We start from the raw sequence: 24,912 nt of genomic DNA on the forward strand, positions 1-24,912 counted from the left end.
AGAAAGCCTCGCGAATGGAGTTGACCAACAAAGAAATCATTAAGATGTCTGATTATACTCCCGATGTAATTACGTCTCATAGAGGTGTGAAAAGGGAAAGAACCAACAGCCACTATTTACCAGAGACGAGTCAAGACCGCAAAGTATGCAGTAGACCATGGCAATACGTGCAGCAAAGCATTTTAGTAAGGTGTTAGGCGTTAGTTTAAGTGAAAGTGTTGTATGTGTCATGAAGAAAGCATACATTGCTGGAAACAGTAAAGTTAAACCTGATGAAGCCTTTACTCTTTCGTTTCTAAATCGCTGAAACTTTGTGAAAAGGAAGGCCACTAAATCAGCCAGCGAACTCCCAGCTGATTTTGACGAAAAGAAGGAAGAGTTCATCAAAGCGGTAGGGAAGACAGTCAAGTCAAAGTAGATTCCAGCTGACCTTGTCATAAACTTTGACCAGACCGGTGTCAAAATTGTGCCTGTGTCAGGCTTGATGTTAACATGACAGGATGCAAAACAAGCGTACATAATCGGCGTGGAATACAAATCTCCATGGTCCTCGGCAGTTTCGCTTCAGGAATCTTACTCCCCCCGCAAGTTATCTACCAGTGTACAACAAACAAGTGTCAAGCCAATCACATCTGTCCAGAGGAGTGGCACATGAATCATTCAGCCAATCATTGGAGCACTGAGGAAAACATGCTTATCTACATAGATAATGTGTTAATTCCATACACAAAGAGAGTTAAAAAACAACTTGGACTTGGAGTTAGACAAGAATCATTATTGATTTTTGATGTCTCTGTGGCCCAGGTGTGAAATCGCTTGAAGAAAAAACATTTTGAAGTGCGATTTGTGCCCACTGGATGTACAGGAGAGTTACAACCCATGGATTTGCCAGTGAATGGTGAATTCAAGTTGGATATGAAGGACCATTTTATTAATTGGTATGCCAACAAAGTGTCTGAAAATTTGACGGACTCCATAAGGAACACATGTGGATTTATGTAGAAGTGTGATGAAACCTCTTCATGCCAGATTGAGGGAAGCTGCGATTTCAAAGGTAAGCAAAGATTGCGAAACAGTCTTGTCCGATCTGGCTGAAGAGCTTGAATGACTTTGAAGAATGACCAATGATTGTAAGCAGTGATAACGGACTTAAAATACCTGTAATGAGAAAGTGACCTGCATTGCCAGGTGAAGTGTGTAGTGTCAACACTTCTGCTTTGACAAAATTTACTGATGAATAATTTCAGTGAGTATTAAGTAGTGTCAATGAAATGAATGCTTGATTGTCAGTTAGTGTTACATGAGGTGTCTAAATTGTTGTTTTATTCTGTACTGTTTTGATGAATGCTAACCTGAAGACAATAAAGACAACAAGAGATTTCCCTGCTTTCTGTCTTATATTAACTTCTCAAAGTACTCTTAGTCTTGGACACTGAAATGTGTCATTTTAATAATGCAGGAAGTGTACAGACACACTTTTCGCATTAAGATACTGCTTGCATTAATTTCATGATTTACAGTTTTTGGTATTCACTGATGAAAATGAACAGGAATGAGACAGGCAGCCGACGTCTAGTCTTGCATGCGCCCCATGGCCGCACTACCCATCTTACGAAGAACACACAGTTCATACTGAGAAACAATCTCATTCTTCACAGTGTATAGCCTAGTGGATAAAACCACCAAACTAGTCCACAAAGGAATGAGGGTTCGAAACTGGGTGTTGGCATTATACATTTTAGGGACATATTCAGAGATATTCAGAAGACAAATTGATTCAGTTTTCAAAACAAGTAATGATTCCAAGTTTGGGAGCAGAGGGACGTTATTAAGACAATGCCCGGGTCAGACTGACATTATTTAGATACTTGCCCAAGGAAGCAAGATTGTGTCATATCTTAGGGATATTAGGAACAATAGAGTGACATCACTGTCACTGTTCACCATGCTCACTACTTAAATGAAACCCTGAAGTCCCTGATCAGTGTACATCCATACTCCGACCCGTGAAGGTCCCAGGGTAGAATAGGCCCTCAGCAACCCATGTTTTCCATAAAAGGCGACTATGCTTGTTGTAAGAGGCGGCTAACGGGATCAGGTGGTCAGACTCACTGACTTGGTTGACTCATGTCATCAGTTCCCTATTGCGCAGATCGATGCTCATGTTGTTGATCACTGGATTGTCTGGTCCAGACTCAATTATTTACACTTACAGACTGCCGCCATATAGCTGGAATATTGCTGAGTGCGGTGTAAAACTAAACTCACTCACATCCATACTCCATCTAGTGTTATTTTGTCCAAACCATGTGTTGAGTTCTTGAGCAAAGTGTATAATTTTTCCCTAGAGTCATCAGCAACCAGTATATTTATTTATTGTTTCATCCTTCTATCTTAACCACCTACAAAGATCCAAGGTAGAATAGGTCTTCAGCAACCCATGCTAAAGCTTGTCGTAAGACATGACTAACAGGATCTTTTCCGCTTCTTCTGAAATATATTTGTCTCCTTATATCATATGTATTTATGTTTAACATCCCCTTCCTTTCCTGCAGAAGACTCCCCAGTCCCAGCTCAACCCTACCAAGCTCCCGCTGTTATAGACTATGGACATGGACGTGGGCCGTCAGAGGAGTTGTCCGACTCACGCTTGTCAGACAAAAGCAAGGAGTCAAGGGGTGAGACCTGATACTTGTAGTACTTCATGGAGGACAAGCTTCGGTGATACACAACATCAAGTCGGCATGGCATGAAAATGGATATTTTTCATTGTCCTTACTCATATTTTAAAAAATGCTTAGCCCTCTTGCTTTCCAAAACATAGTGGACACCTCTTTGTCTTTGTTTGCAGCAGCAGCCGAGTGACAGTGCAGTGATTCATTACTATTTCTATTTAAGCCCAGATGGATGGTTGGGTGGAAAATGTTGTGATGTCTAATCCAAGCTAATCCTCGTTTATAGCAAGTCATCTATCAAACTAGTGCTTGGATTAGCTTTTCTTTAGGCATCCTAGCAAGCAATTAGCTTTTCAAAATTTATAGTTAATTATCTACATGCCCTGGATTGTTCCCAACCATTGTGTAGTATAATGTGCTTCACACCTCATTGCTGCATGAACCAAAATTCAGTCACCTGCATCATAGAAATCTTCAATGTAGGCTTAAGTGAAAATTAATCTATTCGTGGGTAAAGCTATTTGATTTTTAGACACTAGAACAGTTTCTTTTAAAATATTGATTAAACCGTATCTATAGAAACCGTATCTATAGAAACCGTATCTATAGAAATGTTACAAATTGTTTCATTGGGTGTTTCATGCATCTTTCAGAATTTGATGCATTTGGTCGAGGAGATCGGGGCAGTTCTGAGAGAGATCGATATGAACGAGATCGAGACAGAGATAGGGATCGGGACAGAGATCGGGATAGAGACCGAGAACGAGAAAGAGAAAGAGATCGGGACAGAGATCGGGACCGAGTCCGTTTCCGTCCAGATGAAAAAGAGCAGTAAGTGCCTGTGCTTGTGTCTGTCTAAATACAGAAACTACTTTGTCTTATTGCTTGCTTCTTTAGTTGCATGTTGAACTTTCACTTACATAATAATTTTTTTATCTGAATAGAATGTTTCATACATCCGTCTTCTTAAGACAAAATCAATATGATACTTACCTGCATGACATACCCGTATAACAGATTGCTTCTGGTGAAGTGTTAATGAAACAAACCTGCTTGAATGAAAGAGGCAGTGATGCACGAGCCTACATCTGCTCTCCCTTTCACAAACCAAATGGGTTTTCATCACTGCCGTGCACGCCCTACTTCTTGTAAACATGCTTTCTGCTCCAGTCCAACTTATCCTTGTTTGCCAATAGTTAGAGGATTCAGGATTGAAAGTGATCTTAGACAACTGCTAGTCTTCTTGTAATGTGGATTATAAAGTGAGGTAAAGGCATACTTCTTATAGTGATGAGTGTTCTGGAACTTTACTGGGTATTCAGAGTTAGACTGTGAAAAATCCATGCAGTTGCAGTAGATTGTAGTATCTGTCCAAACTCGCAGTATTATTTTAGTCTAAGTATAGCGCATCAATGCACCTGACCAAATGTCAACAGAAACAGTGTAAGACACATTAAGATATCAAATGTTAAACAGGTTACATTGTCATGAAGCGTATCATCAGGATGAATTCTTCAGGCTTAATCTATGAATAATGCCACCCCCATAACCATATACTCTCTTTAACCAAAATGCCTGTCAGTGTTAACCAAGTGCATGCAAACCTTTGTATTTGAAACCCTTGCCATAACACCCACAAGATGACCATTGTCAACCTGAACTGTCTCTCTGACCTGAGCTAATCAACCAAACCCTGGTGATGGCAACAACAATCTTGATATGAGGACACATTGACTGTGAGCTGTGCTCACTTTTAGCCTCCATTTCAGAGAGTTGTATGGACGCTCCCCTCAGGAAACTAAGCCTGTGTATCAACCTAAGATAGAAACAGCCAAGGTGGAGGACTTGCTGTGCTCCCCGGGACGAAAGTCACGCCCACCCCAGATTGTCATCATTCTCCGAGGATTGCCTGGAAGTGGGAAGACCTACGTCAGCAAACTCATCCGTGTAAGTTGCAGTGTGTACAATGAGTCACTTATAACTCTTACTGAAATGGGTTTAAAGTTTTAGTAATTTGCAGGTTTAGTTTGTAAATATGAATTGTCAGTTGATAGGAGAAGAAACCAAGTTAAAATGGTTTGTTCTTTAAAACGTTTTGATGTTGGTGTGTTTGTGCCAGTGTGTATGCTAACATTGGCATAGTGCCAATATACAGCTCAGCTGCTCCAAGGCATTTTGATTTTGTTTTTATGTGGAATTTGTTAATCTGTTCATACTCATCTTGAACTTTCTGTTGTAAACACTTTGGTACCTTGAGTAGACTTCAGGGGAAATCAGCACATTCATGCAGTTTTAGGGGATAGGGCACAATCCAAAAAGAAAGGTTTGAAAAATAGTTTCATGCTTAGAATTAAGTGATTGATGACAACCATTCTGATTTCACATTTAGTTTTTACTTGATGTAAAGTGAAAAACTAGCAGTAAATATGAGAGACAAGTACTGTAAGTGATGTGTGATGTGATCATGGTGACAGGTGAACAAGGTGAAATGTGATCATTGTGGCATATGATGTGTGATCATGGTGATATGTGATATGTGATCATGGTGGTCTGTGTGTAGGACAAGGAGCTGACTAACGGAGGCAATGCCCGCCAGATGTTGTGTCTGGACGACTGCTTCATGGTGATATGTGATCATGGTGGTATATGATGTTTGATCGTGGTGGTATATGATGTGTGATCATGGTGGTATGTGATGTGTGATCATGTGATTATGGTCGTATATGATGTGTGATCATGGTGGTATATGGTGTGTGATCATGATGGTATATGATGGTGTATGATGTGTGATCATGGTGATCTGTGTGTAGGACAAGGAGCTGGCTAATGGAGGCAGTGCCCCCCGGATGTTGTGTCTGGATGACTACTTCATGGTGGAGGCGGAGAAGAAGGAGAAGGACCCTGAGACGGGGAAGATGGTCACAAGAAGGGTAATTCAAATTATACTGAACTGTATTGAAGAGACAGGCTCTGATATTTGCTCTAGTAGTTGATGACAGTTGATGTGCAGAGTTGCTTCCCTTCCTAAATCCAGGATCTGTTAGCTGTGGATTTGACCCCCAAATTTGGTTTTGTTCAAACATTTGTGCTTTTTGTCATATCTCGTCTACATTAAACTATTATGCTGTTATCTACATTTTGTTAAGTTGTACTGTTCAAGGTGGCATTAACTCACTCTCAGTTTGTACGTAAACGTTTCATTGAGTGATAGCCACTTAGTTCTTCTTCTGTGATTCCCCTTATGGGTACCACATGTGAAACCCATACTCAGTGTCTCCTGCCTATAATTGCTTGAATTTGCTAAATGCAGTTATATGTTTTGAGAGACTTAAAGAGTGACACCTCTGTGAGAATTTTCCAAATAAATTTGGCTAAAAACTTAACCTGTTGTATTCATGTAAATATACACCTCCAAGTATGCATGCACAGTGAGTTGTGTCCCTTGAGCTCAGTATTTGTGTCATGATGTGCAGTATTTTTGTGAGTTCCTGACAGACTATGCCACAGTTCTGTATCATGATGTCGGTGTTGTAGGTGCTGGAGTATGAGTACGAGGCGGAGATGGAGAGTGCGTACCGAGACAACCTGCTCAAGTCATTCAAAAAGACAATAGACAATGGCTTCTTCCCCTTCATCATTGTTGATGCTGTCAATGAGAAAGTCAAACATTTTGAAGATTTCTGGAGTTACGCCAAATCTAAGGGATTCCAGGTATTCTACACAACAAAGTCTATTTTGTGGGATGTATGGGACTGGTAAATTGTGGCTAAGAGCACTGAATGTTAGGGATGTTGCCCACTTTGTCCGGTTGAAATAGGACACTCTTTACATCATTATCTGAAGACAAATAATCATGTATTACACCATGTTTGGTAGGAATATGTTTTTTATCCTCCCTCGATACAGAACACTGATTCTCATTATATATTCATAAATATGTCACATCTGAAGATTTGAGTTGTGTATCTTTAAAGTGTAATGAGTGAGTGAGTGAGTGAGTGAGTGAGTGAGTTTAGTTTTACGCCGCACTTAGCAATATTCCAGGTATAAGGCGGCGGTTTGTAAATAATCGAGTCTGGACCAGACAATCCAATGATCAACAACATGAGCATCGATGTGCACTGATGGGGGTCATCAGATCTGGGAACTGATGACGTGTCAACCAAGTCAGTGAGCCAGTTAGTCACCTCTTACGACAAGCATGGTTGCTCTTTAAAGTGTAAGAAACTGCAGGGATTCTTGATTGGCTGTTGTCAAACAGTCTCCTAAGTGATATGTTTTAAGAGCGTGACAAACTCAGATGCTTTTTATCAGCATTTCTGTGTCGGATAAGAACCCTACAGTTGGAACTCCACTCACTCATGTCCTGTTTACGATGCAGGTGTATATTGCTAGCGTTCAGGCTGATGTGAACACCTGTGCCAAGAGGAACACCCACAAGTTTAAGTTGACGGACATAGAGAAGGTAAGGTCAACCAGGTCCTATGCCACAGTCATTGTTAACGATTATTGGATGTTATGGGAGCATGATGGAGTTTCTTTATATAATTATTATTCTATGTCCCAAATGAATGATATCTTTACTATCTTTACTTTATTTGTAATTATAAAATTCTGATGCATTTAAACTATTTTGTGTGACTATTATGTGACTGTTGTGTGATTATTGTGTGAACAGATCCAGAAGAAATGGGATGAAACACCCCGACACTTCCTCCATCTCGACATCCGCTGGCTGCTACAGGAAGACTCCATACAGGAGGTCAGTTTAGGGAGGGGTGGGTGAGGTGAAGGGTGGGGGATGTGTCTAGATGTGTGGGTAAGGTGGGTGTGAGCAGATGGCCACGCACATGTGTAGGGTAAGTGATGGGGTATTGGAGGAAGGTGAACATGTGTCAATGTTCGTGTTCTATAGGGCTCTATAGTGCATTTGGCTCAAAAGTGGACCGATGAATTGCTATCTAACTCAAAAACTAGTAAACATAACATAATCATTGAAACACTGATCGTAATAAAAACATCATGCCAACTTTGTGAGGTTTTTGCAAAATCTTAACAAACTATCATAAAGATATTTACTCTGTTTACTATTTGTTACAAGGGGGAGACCCGTGAAGGTCCTGGGATAGAATAGGCCTTCAGCAACCCATGCTTGCCATAAAAGGCGACTGTGCTTGTAAAAGGCGACTAATGGGATCGGATGTTCAGGCTCTCTGACTTGGTTGACACATGTCATCGGTTCCCAATTGTGCAGATTGATGCTCATGTTGTTAATCACTGGATTGTCTGGTCCAGACTCGATTATTTACAGTTCGCCACCATATAGCTGCAATATTGCTGAGTGCGGCGTAAAACTAAATTCACTCATTTACAAGGGGGAAGTGCAGAGAAAGAGACAGCCAGTTCTGTGAGAAGGGATGGAGACAGCACAGCACAGGCTAAATGAATCAAAAACATTGTCAGCACCTGTGCACATGCTTCTCGAATACTAGGCTGTCCCTTTCTCTGCACTCCTCCCTCGTAACAACGGTGAACGGTGTCAGTATTTTAATGATAGTTTGTTAAACAACTTTCTTATTTTTAGGTCCAAAATTCTGCAAAAACAATACAGAGTTGGTGTGATGTTTTTAATACGATCAGCATTTCATTGATTATGTTATGTTTATTAGTTTTTGAGTTAGATTGCAATTCATCAGTCCGCTTTTGAGCCAAACACACTATATTTGTGGCCATGTTTGTGTGAGCACTATGGAAACTTAACATGTTAGTTATGGTACAAGTGCCATAAAAAGTATACCCAGTCATTATATATTTATGATTACCTGGAAAGGTCAGAAAACCACCCTATAATCCTAACTGACTTGTGTAGAGGATTTATTATTGTCCCCTGCCGTATTAGGTTTGAGCTCTGTCCGTCCGAACTGATGGGGACAGATAATCGCAGGAACTATCATAGATAGGGAAACCAAATTTGGAATGTGTTTTCAGGACATGAATGTATTGGTGGAGTTACTAAACAGGACCCGTGGGGCGGTGCATATTGATGACCTTGTTATTCTTAAGACTGTAATTGTTTGACATCACCAGGTTGAGATGGAGGATCTCCCAGTAGCAGACAGTCCTGAAAACAAGGACAGCAAATCTGCTGGGAAGAAAGGGAAATCAGACAGGAAACAAAAGAATGATGATGATGATGATGTTGACGTGGAGCTCCATGGCTTTGGTGGGGTAAGTAGGCAGGCTGACATTCACAGAGATTCCTTATGTTGTATTGTACATGTGCTGCGTGACTTTGAAGACCTTACCTTTCAGTCACTGGTATCACTTAAGGTAGGTGCTTGACAATTCCTTTCTTTTGTCTTGTGTCCTCATCAGTTGGACAATGTCAAATCTGAACTCTAGAGTTACTATACCAGGTTATTTTAAACTAAACTGATATCATATATATGATAAAAAGAAAATGGAAACAAATCATTTAACCCTATACCTAAAAAGTTTTAAAATAAATCAAATTACACAATGTGGTGTTACCACATATCATTCACAAGTTTGCAAAATGCAAAATGCACCATTCACTATAACATTAGAAATGAACAATAATTGAACAACCAGCTTTTGATATAATAAAGATTTTTGATTAAATTCAGTTTCAAGTGTGGATATTGATCTATATGACACACATCATTTTCTTACCTTACTTGCACCAGCCATAAACATACAATAGTGGTATGGTCTATTCCTCAGTGTGACATGGCTTACATGGGGATTTACATAATCTAATGTTTCAATAATTTTGTGAGTTATTCATGGTTACTTGAATAAACTAATATACTTCACACTATAACAAATATCACACAGCTGCCCAGTATTGTGTGTGAGTCCTGTTTATAACATTTCCTGTGTTTTGAAAAATACAAATTTATGACAATACACCAATACATGTTGACGCGAACCGAATATTTTTTACACGATGAAGATATTGCACCATCATGGTAAGTACACAAAAAATAGATACTAGTAAAGCAAGAGGTGGCGGAGTTGGTTAGAGTTGGAGACCATGTATTACTATAATCATATTCAGTGGCATGGATGTTCCTTTAGATAATGCAGCACCTGGTGCAATGAACTTAAGTGTTGATACACTAGTCCTATAATAAGGCATCAACTGTCACTTGCCATGCCTGTACTTACAGGACAAGTAACATCTTGTTTTCTGTCACTTATCAGAGTTGCATTTAAGTGGTTGATTTTCAAGGCACAATGTGTCACTTTGCTTCTCTAGAAAAATAATTATGCATTTCTTTCAGTAATACTATCAGCCCTCAGGAAAACTACTATATAATGTATTCCCAAGAGAATTATGTCTTTAGATTGCTGTGTTGAATTAAAAAGTTTGAATGAATCAAAGCAATATTGCATTAGCTTGACTCTCACTCCTGCTTCCAGCCGACTTTATTCCAAGCAAACTCCATAGAGTTATGTCCCTTGGAGCATTCTTTCTGAATATCCCACCCACAGCTTGTGACTGAAACTACTCCGGCAAATGCCAAGAACAACACGTGTGACTGTTTTTGGTGTACGGAGCAATCATTTACATTCCATATAGGGCAAGAGTGTTATCTGTATGGAAGCTGCCTGTCTTTAATTTTCAATTATCAATTACAGGCAAGTCGTAAGGCATAATAAGTCATTTATTGTATAAACAGGAAGCCAGAGTGAGTGCATATGCCCCTATATGTATAACCAAGGATGGCAATTTACCATGAACCTCTGGATTTTGGCCATTTTTTTTTGTAAACTGATCTATTTTGTGAATCATCTGAACCCCCATTTGATGACACAGTATAAGTTTTCAGCTGAAAACCAATTTCCCTGTTGCCATCCCTGTATAACATAGGACAAAATATTGCAGTTCATGCATAATATATAAATAAAATGGCCCATCAAAAAGTAAATTATCCACCCCGCTTGAACAATAGTTTTCTTACATGTATTGAATATAGATTGACAAACATTGCACTTAAATGCCATCATCAATGATGTTGATTTACCATCATGTCACACGACTGTGCTCATCCATACAAAGTACTTATTGTTGTGTCTTTCAGGAATTTATATCCATATCCTCCATATTTAGTATTTTCAGAAACACCCCCAACCCACCCTCAAACCTCCTGCCTTAATATGTATTATTCCTAACATATAATGCAGGATGGATGATGACCTGTTTTCTTGTGTAAGCTGTGGTAGTTGGGTAGACTAATGGTTAAAGCGTTCACTCATCACAAAGTAGACCCAGGTTTGATTCTGTGCATGGATGCAATGTGTGAAGCCCATTTCTGGTTTCCCTGCTGTGATATGAATATTGAATATTGCAGGAAGGGACATAAAACTAGACTCACTTGCTTATTTGTGTGTAAGATGCACACTTGTATGTGTACCTTGTGCACCATCATAATTATGATGTATTGCTGTACGTGAACAAATGTAATATTTCACAGTCAGTAAGAAGTGCGAATTTTGTGATAAAACATTGTAAGCCAACTAAACTGCATTTTTTTCATATTAGGCAATATTCTATAATTTAGAGAAAAGGAACACCATGTGCAATTGGCTTATAAACCTATAGAATTAAAAATACGGAAATAGAATTTGCTGATAGAATAATCTGAAGACATGCTTTCTGCCATATCGATCAGTGATTCAGTTAAGAAAAGTACCCAATATTGTAGCATAAAAACATTTATATGGGATTGGTGTAAATAATATCTGAAACCATTATTTCACCATGAATGATTTATTGTTAATTTGTGTTGTTTTATCTAGTTGTTTTAGTGTATATATTAAAAACACACAAATGTAACACTTTGGTGTATTGCCGAGTATATTTATCTTTTATGAACCAGTTTAGCAACCTGAGGTTTCCTGTGTCTTTCCATTTCTCAAATAAAGTGTGTTGATATATTCTGCTCAAACTACAACCAGTATTACACTACAGGTCACATGCAACCCAAAATCAAATATTATTAAAACACAGTTATCACTTTTTCATGATGTATAAAATGCATTGATGGTTAAGAAAAAACAAATAAACAATATTATAACCATATAATCGCAAATCAGAAGTGCAATATTTTGTACCTGGGTTTACCACCTTTGAAATGAAGCAGCCGCGATACCGAACCCAGTCAGAGCCGGTGGGTGTGCACTCAAGTGTAACAAAGCCTTTTCATTGGGCACAGGTTCTTTTGCTGATACACTGAGTGGGCTCTTTGTTTATAGCTTATGGGCCCGATTGGTGTTAATGCATGTGGTTAGTGATTGAAGTTGTGCATTGCATATTGTCATTTGCAGACAGGCAGGAAGACATATAGGTGTCAGTTAACCAGACATTGAGTTTTCTCTGTGACAGTCTGCTTATCACAATCAACATGTTCTTTTGGTTATGTAACGAGTAGATTATTTTCTTGTTTGTGTACACAACCAAGACTAGAGTAGAGTACTGCTCATGACCTCATATGCTGAGCAGGCTTACTATTTCCCACTCCACAAACCTATTCACTGCTCATGCATTATCAGCACAGCACAGCATAGCTGTTGAAACCATCTTTTTCTCCCAGCACTGGGGGAGAATTAATTAATTGTTTGAACACCAATTTCGCGGGCTTTTGTTTCATCGCGCTTTTTTTTTCTCAACTTTATAGGTTGAATTGGCATTTTGGGGATGTGTTTTGGTGAGTGCATACCAAAATGTATCAAAATCTGGAAAGTTGTGTTTTACGTTGCATGTGACCTTTAAATGAGTCAAGAAATGCATTTGCGATACATATAGCCATGTTCTGACAAGTAAGATTCATTTGTTTGAGTCAGTAGTCTTTATCTGATTGTGACTGCTGTTGATACCTTTGAGCTGGTGTGATCTTCTTATCACTTCACTCATTATTTGTGCCATAATTAATACAGACAATACTGAATGAAAACTTAAATTACATTGAATTTTAAGTCCAGATATACAGTAAACATTTTTTCTTACTAGATTGTGTAAAAACTCTGTACATGCACAACTTGTACTAATTAGCACAGATTTGTTGATATTGGATTTCTGACATGATTTGTTTGTGGTTTTAACAACACTATTCATGGGGGCCATTGGTTTCCCAGCAGTTGAAGCAAGTCCGCGATATCGTGAAACGTGTTACCGCGAGAAACATCTGGATTTTGTTGCAATACGGTACAGTGATATTTATGATCAAAATGATGGTACTGTTTTGAAGTTAAAGATTGAGAATCTAATGCTTTATTCAGCTTCAAAGTTAAGTTCATCTTAAAGTTGAAATACTTTCCCATGTTAATACTCAGTGGCACGTAAAAATACCTTTCCTCCTTGCTAAGAATACTCACACAGTGTGTAACTATAGGGTCAAAGACTTAGTTAATAAGTGACAAAATGTCCTTCCCAATTAGAGACTTTCCTGATATATATATCATGTTTTCAAATATAATGATGGAAGCGTCTGGGATCAAGTCTGTCTTTCACATAACCACATACAGTATCATCAGCCATACTGTACATAATCTGTAACCTTGTCATCTCAAGGCTAATAACACGTGACTTTCATGTAGTCATTATCAACACCATTCCAAACTTGACTGTTTTGTGCTTGGAAAGCATCTTTGATAAGGTGATACGCTGTTGAACTATGTGAGAATTACAACTGAAACATTGTTGATGAAGAAGTGTATGATGTAACATGATATTGATAAGGGCACATTTGAGAACTAAGCCTGCTTCCTAAGCGCCAAGGGCTTACTTTTGAATAATGCCCTCGGGTCATGCTATATCCAACTTATAAACCGACCAAAGATATACTTAAGACATAATTTCAATATTTGGTATTCACTGATGACATCAACTGGCATGAGACTGCCAGCTGACACCTCACCTTTCATGCGCTGTGCAGGTGCTTCGAAAGCACTAACCATGCACTTCCCATACTACCCGTCTCGTAAGAAACACACAGTTCATACCAAAAAACTCATTCTTCACAGCAATCCTTCATAGTCTAATGGATAAAATCTCCAAACCAGTAAGCAAAGCGTTATGTGTTCGAAACTGGTGGTGGCACTTTGTGTTGAAAGTTTTAAAAAATATCATATTTTACGATTGTATTCAGTTATGGCACTGTAAAGTCATATCAATCTTCAAAACAAGGAATAATTCAAAGTTCAGAGGGAAGTTAGTAAAGTAATGCTTGGGTCAGAGGAACATTGTATAGAGGAAATTGTATCAGATTTGTTCCACATTTATGAAAAAAGTGTCCCCTGAGAACAATAGAGTGATGTCACTGTCGGTTATTAAATGTGGAAACTTCACTGAAACATTGTTGACAATAGATTAATATGTTGCCATGTTTACACATACAGGGAAATATAACATCAATATGTTGCCATGTGAACACATACAGGGAAATATAACATCAATATGTTGCCATGTGAACACATACATGTGAACACATACATGGAAACATGGTAGACTTGACAGTGGATTCATAAACAACTTTTATGAAGCTGCCAGGAAACCATCATCATCCTCACCTGGTAGATTTCTGCATATTGGGATATTATAACAACAGACAGTGGTCGATCACACGAAACAGGTGGTTGTATGCGAGTACCATACGGCTGGCATTCATCATATAGTTATGTTAAGAAAAATTTACATTTAAAAACTATTAATTATGAATGTACTAAGTCTGTTTTCTTTGTAATCAACACATAAAGTGATGTGTTTGGAAGAAGGTATTACCACTGTGGAGTCAAGTACTGACTTGGTTTGACCCATATTTGATGACCTATAATAACCAGGAGATTTCTGTACACTGCATGAAAGTCTCGGAGCTTGTCCTTTGCCTAGAGCTGTTTCAATAATATTTGTTGTATTTCTGTGTTGTGTTTGTGACTAATATTTCTATTTAAGGCCTTTGTCTTTACAATGACCTGTTTGTTTCAGATGCATGTTCTTACTTCTACGAGAATTCATAGAGAAAGATTGACTATGTTTTGTCTAATTTCATATTCATCTTGTATATTGATTGAATAATGTATATATACATCAAAGCTAATGAAAGACTTGCTGTCGCCATGGTAACAGCCATGTGAGGGTCAGTTTAGTCTTGTAGTGTGAAAACTAGGAGTCAATATAACTCACTCTGATGAGAGACTTGATCACAGTGAAGAGACTAGAGCATCATGCTTGAGCTTAACCAACATAAGAACAGATAGCATCATGAACATTAAATTCACTGAAACATTGAAAAGTCTATAAGTTCTCTTATGGTCACTAGGATTTAGTTTCTGGCAAAAGGACCTTGTGTAATTTGGTTGTGAAATGTGTTAACTGACACCCCTGTCATGATACTATGTATAAAACGTTGTCATGACACCATTTTCCCCTTTTGTTACGACACAGTATCTGCCTATTGTCATGTCATGATTACCCATTATTGTGACACTATGACTTGACACTGTCCTGCCAGTTCCATTGTCATGCCATCATTATTCCCCATTGTCATGACACAATACTTCCCCATTGTCATGACACAATAATTCCCTATTGGCATGACACAATAATGTGACATTCTTTATATGAAGATGTCTGTACTATCAAAGACTTCTGCTTGTATACATTTTTCTTAAACAAGGTGCTCCAAACTAAAGGAGTCTGGTTTATGAGAGTTTCACTATAGTGATGCATACATCTCTTAGATCAACCCATAAGGCATGTAGTATTATCTCCCTTTTACCCAAACCAAATATGACATATAATATGTCAGGGGTTTGTCCTGTGTGGGGATTTCCAGACTGTATAGGTCACCATCAACTTATTCTGAAGTGTTAAAAAGTAGAGCATGTGGTCAAGGTCAGTGACCTTCATTAAGTCAAGGTCAAAGTCAGTCAACCTGCCCTGATGTCAGGAATTGTTGCTGACACCATCAACCAACAGGTTGCCTGCAAAGTATTTAATGCTTGGTCTGTACAATGGTGGTCTCTTGATTTTAAGATGTACAGGAATTGGCTTTAAACTGGTGCTTGACCACTATAATTAAAAGAGAATTATTTAGGATGACTTATAGTCAACAAAGATAGAAATATCTTTGTTTTAGTGATCTAAAAGAAGATCTTATAAGGACCACAGTTGACTGTCAGCACATACCTGTATGTGTTATAACAGATATATCTCATAAGTTGAACATACCTGCTTCAGCTTTAATTGGTATACAGTATTCCAAACTCAATGAAGTCAAGTTGGATTCTCCACAGATCTTATTTACATGGATTCGTAATTATTATGTATTATTATTAGGATATGGTAACATTTCACTTTCCTGCCATTCTGGACACATTGCATGAGGCTACCTACAGCACACTCAGACCTAACCTTTCATTTGAATGATCGAACAGTCTTCCATGTTACATGTCTACATGCCGTGTTCCCTGTGGGTTCGACAAGTGCCAGGAAAGTGATATAATATTGTTCAGTGGATGTTTTAGCTCATTCCACTTTTTAATCCATACTTGTTTCCATATGATTTGTTTAGTCACTTAAAATTTCTTTTCTGTTTATTCAACCCGGAAAATATGATATGATCAAATGTCGTACCCTGCAAGATATGTTAGACCTGATCAGCTAAGTTCAAAGACCTTTTTGAAGATGTAGAAAAATGTATGATTATTAACCATTATCATTTTTTTCTTTGTTTTTAGTGTTTTTTTTATTCCATTTCAGTTCTCAGATACATTACATATGGCCTAAAAGATAACATAACCATTATCTGCCCAAACAGACTCCACGGGGAGGTAAAAGACAAAATAGCATATCCTTATTCATGATAGAGGTAGGAAAAGATGATCTCATTTTCAGATACCATGGAGATTGAATGTGGGTTCTAAGACAAGATAATATGTAGTTGCTGTGTTAGAGTTCACATGGTTGACCCAGACGTGGCCAATAGTTCTCTCTGAACGTGTTGGTGCCTCTACCCTCTCTGGCAGTGTGAGGATCTCTAGCTAACCTATGTCCACCTTCCGTCTGTTCTCCAGGTCTATCAGAAATCTAAATGGGAGATTGAAGCATCAGAGGAACAGCTAGGTGAGTGCTATCAGCAGTCAGGAATATTTTTATCGCAGCCATTCATCAGTACACTCTCCTAACTGTGAGCCATGCAGCATCAAAAAGGTGTGTAGAAGATGGTTAGTACCGACAATCTTTGGGAAAGTTGTCACGGTCATCATTGAACTCCAAGACTCTGAACACCTGAGTATGTATGTATGTATGTATGTATGTGTGTTCTTTAGTCTGTGGAACCAGGGAAAAGGCAGGTATGCTGTTTAGTCTGTTGAACTGTGACAGACCATGGTATAAATTTTGGACGCTTGAATTCCCCGACACCTGAACATTATCCTTTGTCTGTTTTTTACACCAAGACATCTGAGTATGGTCCTTACTCTGTTTAACCCCAAGTCACATAAGTTTGGTCCTTACTCTGTTTAACCCCAAGTCACGTAAGTATGGTCCTTATGCTGTTTAACCTCAAGTTGAATTTTCATGAAACTTTTGAAAGGGATGTAAAAAATCATCTCACTTCTACGTGTATGATAATATAGACCAGACACACACGCACTGACAATGATGTGTTTCAGACAAACTTGATGGTCTCCGTCTCAACAAAAGGAAGAGGAGTCCATCTCCTCAGAGCCTTGACGACTATCTACAACTGGGTTATTTTAATCGTATGTCTGAACCAGGGAGAAAGAGAGTGAGTGGTTCTTCTGAGAAAACTCTGCTCTCTCACTTAACCTGCCAGAAATATTGATATTTATATTAACTTTTTCCCTGTTCTTGATTGTAAGTTTGGAAAGGAGCATTTCAATATTGCACCAATGTCTCAGCTAAGTTGTAGGTGATGTGCTGTAAAGGGAGGTAACTCTTAAGGGCTTACCAATAATGTGGACCCAGTTCATTGGGCCATAACAGACTTTGAAATATTTTAGTTACATTATTTATTCATAATATTAGGTACTGGAAAAATATACAGCATAGAAAATATTGTTCCCAGTGATTATTCCTTATTTTCAAATTATACAAGTTATATAAATGGGAGATTATACCTAAATGAGAGTCTCCAATAATTTGGTTGAGAATTATCACCTTGGTGTCCTCATCAGATTACTTTCAGTATAAGTTTGTTGTGGTATTGTTTGTTGATGTCAATGATCAACTTTTTCTGCCATTATAGGTTCGGTGGGCCGATATAGAAGAACGACAGCATCAGAGTCGAAGACGCGAGATTGGGTTTATCGTAGGACAGACACAGAGAGACTGGGAGAGAATCACAGATGATGACTTCGCTCACAGAGCACTGAATCAAACAAAATATTTTTAAACTATTAAAGGTAGCTACCCTGTCTTTTTTTTCAACATTGACCTCCACCAAATGACATCCTTCCTTGTTGAATATTGAACTAGCACACTTTACATGAAATTCCCAGGAAGTGTACAAGTTGCAGAGACATTTCGGGACTATCTGTGTCAAAGCTGGAGTTCATCATAGCAGATGATAAAGCATTCACATGAGAAGAAAAGGCCCATGATAAATGTATTGGTCCTCTTTCATGTCTTCTATGAGGCATGGTCAGTGGGCCCTATGTTGATGTTACTCCTCCACTGATAACTGAAGGAACATGTCCTTCCTTTCTGTCAGCTTTGGGACTGGAGTAGATGTTAGTTTGATGTGAGTTTGTGTTTGTTTGATTTAATTTATTATAACAATGATCTTGGGTGACCACATGATAGTGAGGTCAGGGTAAAATAAGATTTGGACCTAGATATTCGTAGCACCTTAACATACTTTGAAATATTTTGGTTATATTATTTATTTGAAATACTAGATACTGGACAAGTGACTGAATGATCGTGAGGGTCAGGACGAAGTTTGCGGAAATATTGGGCAATGAGGTAGGGATTATGAAATGATGGTGGGTTGATAGAAAAGCTGAGATCATGAGGACAAGGACAGGGAGACTGGGGCATGGTGATGTTTCGTTGGGACACGCAGCTTATAGAAAGGCCAGTAAAATCAGGATCATGAAGAGGTCAGGTGAAAATAATGTCATTTCCATGATGGGACCAGGATCTTACTATATTTACACATATTACACAGTCTTGTGACCTTTGTATCTGCTTTGGGTTGTTGGGTAGCCTAGTGGTTAAAGTGTCTGCTCGTCATGCAGAAGACCCTGTTCGATTTTCCACATGAGTACAGTGTGTGAAGCCAGTTTCTGGTGTCCCCTGCAGTGATATTGCTGGAATATTGCTAAGAGCAGCGTAAAACCATACTCTCTTATAAGCATAACATATATGGATACACACCAAAATCCCAGTTGACTGTGGTTTTAACCAAACTTCACATGGACTAATCAAGCTCAAGCTAACACCAGTTAGCATGACCACAAATTATGACATCATTCATCCTAACATTTGTAACATACAGTTTAACAGTTCACGGCCTTAACACATACCTTGTATGTCTTATGCTCATGTTGATATTGCTCTCATCTACATGAGTCATATTTTATGTTTAGAGACTGAAATAGCAAATTGTTTTCAGTGAGTGACACGACTCTCCAATGAACAAGCATATCTCCTCATTAAAGCTGTAACCAATTCCAAGTTTCAGAGTGAAACTGCCAACATAATAATTGTGAGTGTTGATAAACTAACATGGAATTATCTGTATGACTGTGTGTATCTCTAAAGGCGGTGTGTATCAACAGCTTGTGTTTCACACATACTCTCAGCTGATGCTATCAAGGGCTATTTGCATGCAATCGGAGCCCAACTTTTTCCCCCATATCTAACAAGGCTAATGGTCAATTGTATAAGAGGTCTTCAAGACGTGCACAGATAACTTGCTCCAGAGGGTTTTGTGGCAGAACCGATGTTGTTTTTTAAAAAGCTTTGTTGTACTGGCAAGAATATTTTCTTAACCAATTTTTCACAGTGTTTTAACTTGATTTTATTCTTAAAAGTTAATCATGATGTTCATAGGCTTTTAACAGCAAAATGGTACCTCTCTTTCTCTTTATCCTCTGTTACTTTCTCCTTTTGTTTTTTTTTATATATTTATCTTTGTTTTGATGCGTGTGCGTGCATGTATGTTGTGTGCACAGTTGATCACAATTTACAGACTTTAGATCTATAGTTTGTGAACCATTCTCAAGTGAATGGTTATAGTTGAACTGACAGGGGCATTGTCCTGTCTCGGTCTCCACATCCAGCAGAGAAGTTAGTTAGTTTCAACCTGGTTCTGGGCTCTACCTGCTGGTGTAGGTATTCTGTTTATGGATACAGACTATCTTGGACTCTCTGCCTGGGGATTCCGGGTATGAAAGTGGTGATTTCATCATAAATATTTAACAAAAGTGTTTTGTGAAGACCTCTTTTGTGGATGAGATTTAACTAACAATGATTTGATAATGTATGTTTTTTGTTTTGTCATGTTAAACAATATGCCAAAGATAACAATGGCACAATTGGTAGACCTGAAGATACATGAGACCAGGCTGAGTTGGTTTGGTGGACAGTGTCCTTCAAACCAATTTGGTACTTTGCTGTCCATTGGTCTGCGTCCCATGAGGTTCAACATGTACATTGTGACACTGATTCTTGATTTTAATGAGTTCCCTCTAAAGGAAGCGAACTGTATTCATTCACCATCTTAAAATCTGCGTCATTCTTGGATTAGTTTGTCCATTTTTATAGTGCGAATTCAACAAAACCTCCCATTCATGGATGAACCTTATGACATGTGCATATTCCCTGAAATCTGATGAGTTGTCATTTTTAAAGTGCGTATTCCCTGAAACATCCCATTAATGGTGAGTTGTCATATTTAAAGTGCACATTCCTTGGAACATCCAATTTAAGGATGAGCTGCCATATTGAATGTGCATATTCCCTGCAACATCATATTCAAGGGTGAGTTGCTATTTTTAAAGTGCATATTCCTGAAACATTCTATTCAAGGGTGAGTTGCCTTCTTTAAAGTGCACATTCCCTGAAACATCCTATTCAAGGATGAGCTGCCATTTTTAAAGTGCATATTCTCTGAAACATCTATTTAAGGGTAAACTACCATTTTTAAAGTGCATATTCCCTGAAACGTCCCATTTAAGGGTGAACTAGCATTTTTATATGCATATTCCCTGAAACATCGCATTTATGGGTGAACTACCATTTTTAAGTGCATATTCTCTGAAGCATCCAATTTAAGTGTGAACTACCATATTTAAGTGCATATTCCATAAAACATCCCATTTGAGAGGGAACTACCATTTATAAAGTGTGTATTCCCTGAAACATCTCATTCAGTGATGTGTTTATTAAGTCCATCAGTTTATACCGTCACCAACATGATACCATGACACTGACTGAGCAGTTTGTGAAACATCACCGAGTTTGGTGTGGTGGGTATGAAACTGTTCTTTGTTATTGCTACCCCAGTATCAGCCGGATTATGTGTCCCGTATTCCCCGCTCAGCACAGTTTGTGTGTTCTATCTGGTATATGAAGCCATTACCTTTGAATACAGATAGCAATGCTGTCTGTAGCATGTGTTAAACAAGCATGTTGATCCAATACAGTTTGAGATGTATATCATCGTTAGCATGCCTTTCTGTGACCTCTTGGCACTGAGGGAAAACAAGATGATTCGTCACAATAACAACACTGTTCATACTAACCTTTGATAGCGATAACATAGAAATGTGCAGTATATACATTTCTACGTTAATATGAAACAATCTGTAGGGGGGTATTTTTGTTGTAGATATTGTCTAACATGTTTAAATCACCCAGGATGAATATGAGTGTTTAAATTCATGTTTTTGTAAACAGACATTGTGATATCAAGAGGTTATTTTCAAATGGAAATACTTTTGAGGATATTTTCAGGTTAACTTTCAAAGTCACATGACATCATGCCTGGTGTCACATTGTAATGTTTACACTGCATGCAATTAATGAGCCTTCTCATGGCCTGCATGCAGATTCCTTGCAAGATAAGGCAGCCACGTTTATGTTTAACCAATTTGAAGGGAGTCCTAGGACCACATCATTCAGAAATTTCCCTCATATTTTCTCATGATAATCAGTATTTATATAAACTTGACATATTGTGTCTATTTCCATAAAGTGTTTAAAAGTGTAAATTGCCTCTCTAAAGTTGTCGCTATCTTGTTGTATGTAAGTGTTTAAACACGTGTGTCGGCATGAGAAGACACCACCCACATTGTATATCCCAGTGCGGGGTAGGAATGAGTGCGGAGGAGGCAGATAGCTCCTTGTCAATCACACAGTCAGTGCTATCATCTACTACAAAGATGCTTTAGGAGACAATATTTGAAAATGTTGGTGTGGGGTTACTCCTGTTGCACTTCCCCAACATAAACATTGATAGAGATGCCACTTTTCTTAAACCACCATTTTCCTGGAACCATATTTACATGAGTTGTCCATGAAGCTATCTGCAAGGTGAGCTAAGCATTTGCAAGCTGGCTGATACAATCAAAGCTTTATCCTCACTCAGATTTTTACCTCCCCTGCCACTGCCAGCTCTGCGTTAGTTCAAGTGACGATGGATGGGAACCAGAATGCTCTTTTACGCTTAATATATTGGATAAATCCAAGAGCCAAGGTGGACCACCCAAATAATATTCTCAATTAAATGGATTTTTTCCCATCCAATGAAGGATTGTGAAATGAAAAATTTCAAATGTGTTTGCATGTGGTGTAGAACGTATGAGTGAGTAAGTCATCGGCAGATATCTGCAGATCTACCGTGGAATTGGCCCTTCACTACATAAAGCTAAACAGATTGGGTTGAAATCAGTCTCTATTACCATTAATGTGATGTGAGATGGCTTGATAGCCCTAGCTACATGGCTTCTATATACACAGCATCCCTATCTCACAAACCTCCGAGTATTTTCGAAGAAACAATCTGTGCAGACCTCCATAAATTAGACATCTTTTCAAACAGAGTGGGCCAAGTTGGTTGCCATTGGGTTTCCACTTGTAATTAGAGGAGTGTAACTCAGTCAAGAGGTATCGAGGACACTGGGGATTGTTTAATTGGGCACTTGGTTTGCTGCATACACATTTGTCCTGATGGTAGATTGGATCTGGACAGCGTGAAACGCTGACACACTTTTTAACAATTTAAAACAACCTGTCATTTAACTTGATTGCTCTTTTGTACTTACGCCTTCATCTGTAATTATGTTGTGAAAAAAACAATGAATTTTAGAATTTGTATGTCAGATATGATTGTGTTGAAGTGAAGGTTTAATCTTTGTATATGTTAATAATTATGATTAAATATGTGTATGGCTTTGTTCAGTGAATATGTTCCAGTCTCAGCGTAAACATGATTGATTCTCTGTTGGTTTATCATGGATGCTTGTGTTTCTTTAGTCTGTGATACAGACCCTGAAGCAAATATGTTCAAGAAAACCCCTGCAGGTCTCAAAAATGTGGCAAGTCTAGATTCCCACAGCTTCTGAAAATGAAGAAAGTCCCAGGATTCCTTCTCATTATGATTTGTTGGGATCTTTTCTAACTTAAGGTTTTTTCTGTGAAATATGTTCATTGCAGTGACTAGTTGTTAGTCTAGTGTCCCTTCATTGTGACAGCCTTAAGAGGCGACTAACGGGATCGGATAGTCAGGCTCACTGACTTGGTTGACACATGCCATCAGTTACAGTTGTGCAGATTGATGCTCATCCAGTTGATCTCTGGATTGTCTGGACCGATTATTTGCAGACCACTGGAATATTGCTGAGTGACGCATGAAACTAAACTCACTCACTCACTCACTCACTCACTCACTCACTCACTCACACACGCACTCACGCACTCACACACTCACTCACACACTCATTGTGACAGGTCCTATAATCTTGCAGTTCAGCTGCATGTAATGAGGGTGTCTTCACATCAGGCCAAAACATATTTTCATCATTCACAGGCACATATTCCAGGTATTACTGGGGTGATGGGGTAGCCTAGTGGTTAAAGCATTCCCATGCCAAAGACCTAGGTTCAATTCCCCACATGGATAAAATGTGTTAAGCCTATTTCTTGTGTCCCATATTGCTTGAATATTGCTGAAAGCGATGTAAAAATGAAAAACTCATTCGTTGATTCCTGGTATTATTCTCAATATCAAGCACCTTGCACAACACTTGTAGATTCAGTGCAGGTATAAAAAGGCGCTGTGGTTGAAGACTTCCCACTTTATCAAGAATTAATGAGTTTGTAACTAAAGCATGGGCCCACTGACATCCCAGTCTCCATTGGTCTTCTCAAGGCTAGCCTGCAGAAACTCAAAGCCGCAGATTGTCGAAACGACCTCATGAGTAATACCACTTGAATTTATAGGCACACAGCTACTTACAAAGCTCTTTGCAGGGTTTGGTGTTTCCCAGCAAGTCACAGGTCCAATATTTCATTCTAGTGTTTACATATGTAAGTAGAAAGGTGGAGGGGCTATGCCTGTGATGTTGGGGGCTTATCCTGTGGAAGTTGATACTTCTATCTGCAGATGTCAAGACGATTGCCCACAACATTAATTGATTATAAGAAAGTGGTGAGGACCCATTATGAAGACATGGGATGTTTGTGGCTATTTGGTTGTATCCCCTACTCTTTGATGTTCATCTATATCACTCACATGCCTACACTAGAAGTTATCACCAGATTAGCTTTTTGAGAATGTAATTACGATTTTTATTAAGGGAAGCTTGACTTTTACTTCTTTTCTTTCATTAGCTGTGGTATCTTTTAGATAGATGATTTCTTTGTTCCCACTAGGCTGTGTAAGAAGTCTTTGTCCTTATTCCAAATGCTTGTAAACAAATACAAGAAAAGAAGGTATTGTTTAACTTAACAACTGAGGTAGAGCAATGATAAAACAAAGCATTAATTGGTCTCTTTAGAGATTGGAGAGATCTCATGCAATATTGTAGGTGTGGTTTGACAGTACAATGATTGAAGTATGACAGTGTCTGATATGAAACATTTCATATCACCATCAGTGTCTTCAGCTTATAGCTGAATATTCTTGGTGCACTTTGTCATAACTCCCATGAGTGTCCAGTTAATAATTTGTCCACAGCA

The 24,912-nt window shown here is 38.5% G+C and overlaps 1 protein-coding gene across 2 annotated transcripts in view; it reads left to right on the forward strand.

Annotated features, from left to right (window-relative positions):
• Positions 1-24,912, forward strand: part of LOC137293727 (YLP motif-containing protein 1-like) — a 47,501-nt gene that overhangs the window by 20,596 nt on the left and 1,993 nt on the right. The window contains exons 11-21 of one of the 2 annotated variants that reach the window (XM_067824438.1): positions 2,556-2,678; positions 3,329-3,506; positions 4,433-4,622; positions 5,486-5,605; positions 6,210-6,386; positions 7,057-7,140; positions 7,354-7,437; positions 8,763-8,903; positions 16,776-16,824; positions 17,376-17,491; positions 17,972-18,128. In XM_067824438.1, coding sequence (XP_067680539.1) covers positions 2,556-2,678; positions 3,329-3,506; positions 4,433-4,622; positions 5,486-5,605; positions 6,210-6,386; positions 7,057-7,140; positions 7,354-7,437; positions 8,763-8,903; positions 16,776-16,824; positions 17,376-17,491; positions 17,972-18,118 — 1,409 coding nt within the window. In that variant the 3' untranslated portion in view covers positions 18,119-18,128. The remainder of the gene's footprint in view (positions 1-2,555; positions 2,679-3,328; positions 3,507-4,432; positions 4,623-5,485; positions 5,606-6,209; positions 6,387-7,056; positions 7,141-7,353; positions 7,438-8,762; positions 8,904-16,775; positions 16,825-17,375; positions 17,492-17,971; positions 18,129-24,912) is intronic. The other variant, XM_067824439.1, reaches the window with a different exon arrangement.

This window comes from Haliotis asinina, chromosome 8 (genome assembly GCF_037392515.1).
Source record: "Haliotis asinina isolate JCU_RB_2024 chromosome 8, JCU_Hal_asi_v2, whole genome shotgun sequence".
Classification (NCBI taxonomy): domain Eukaryota; kingdom Metazoa; phylum Mollusca; class Gastropoda; order Lepetellida; family Haliotidae; genus Haliotis; species Haliotis asinina.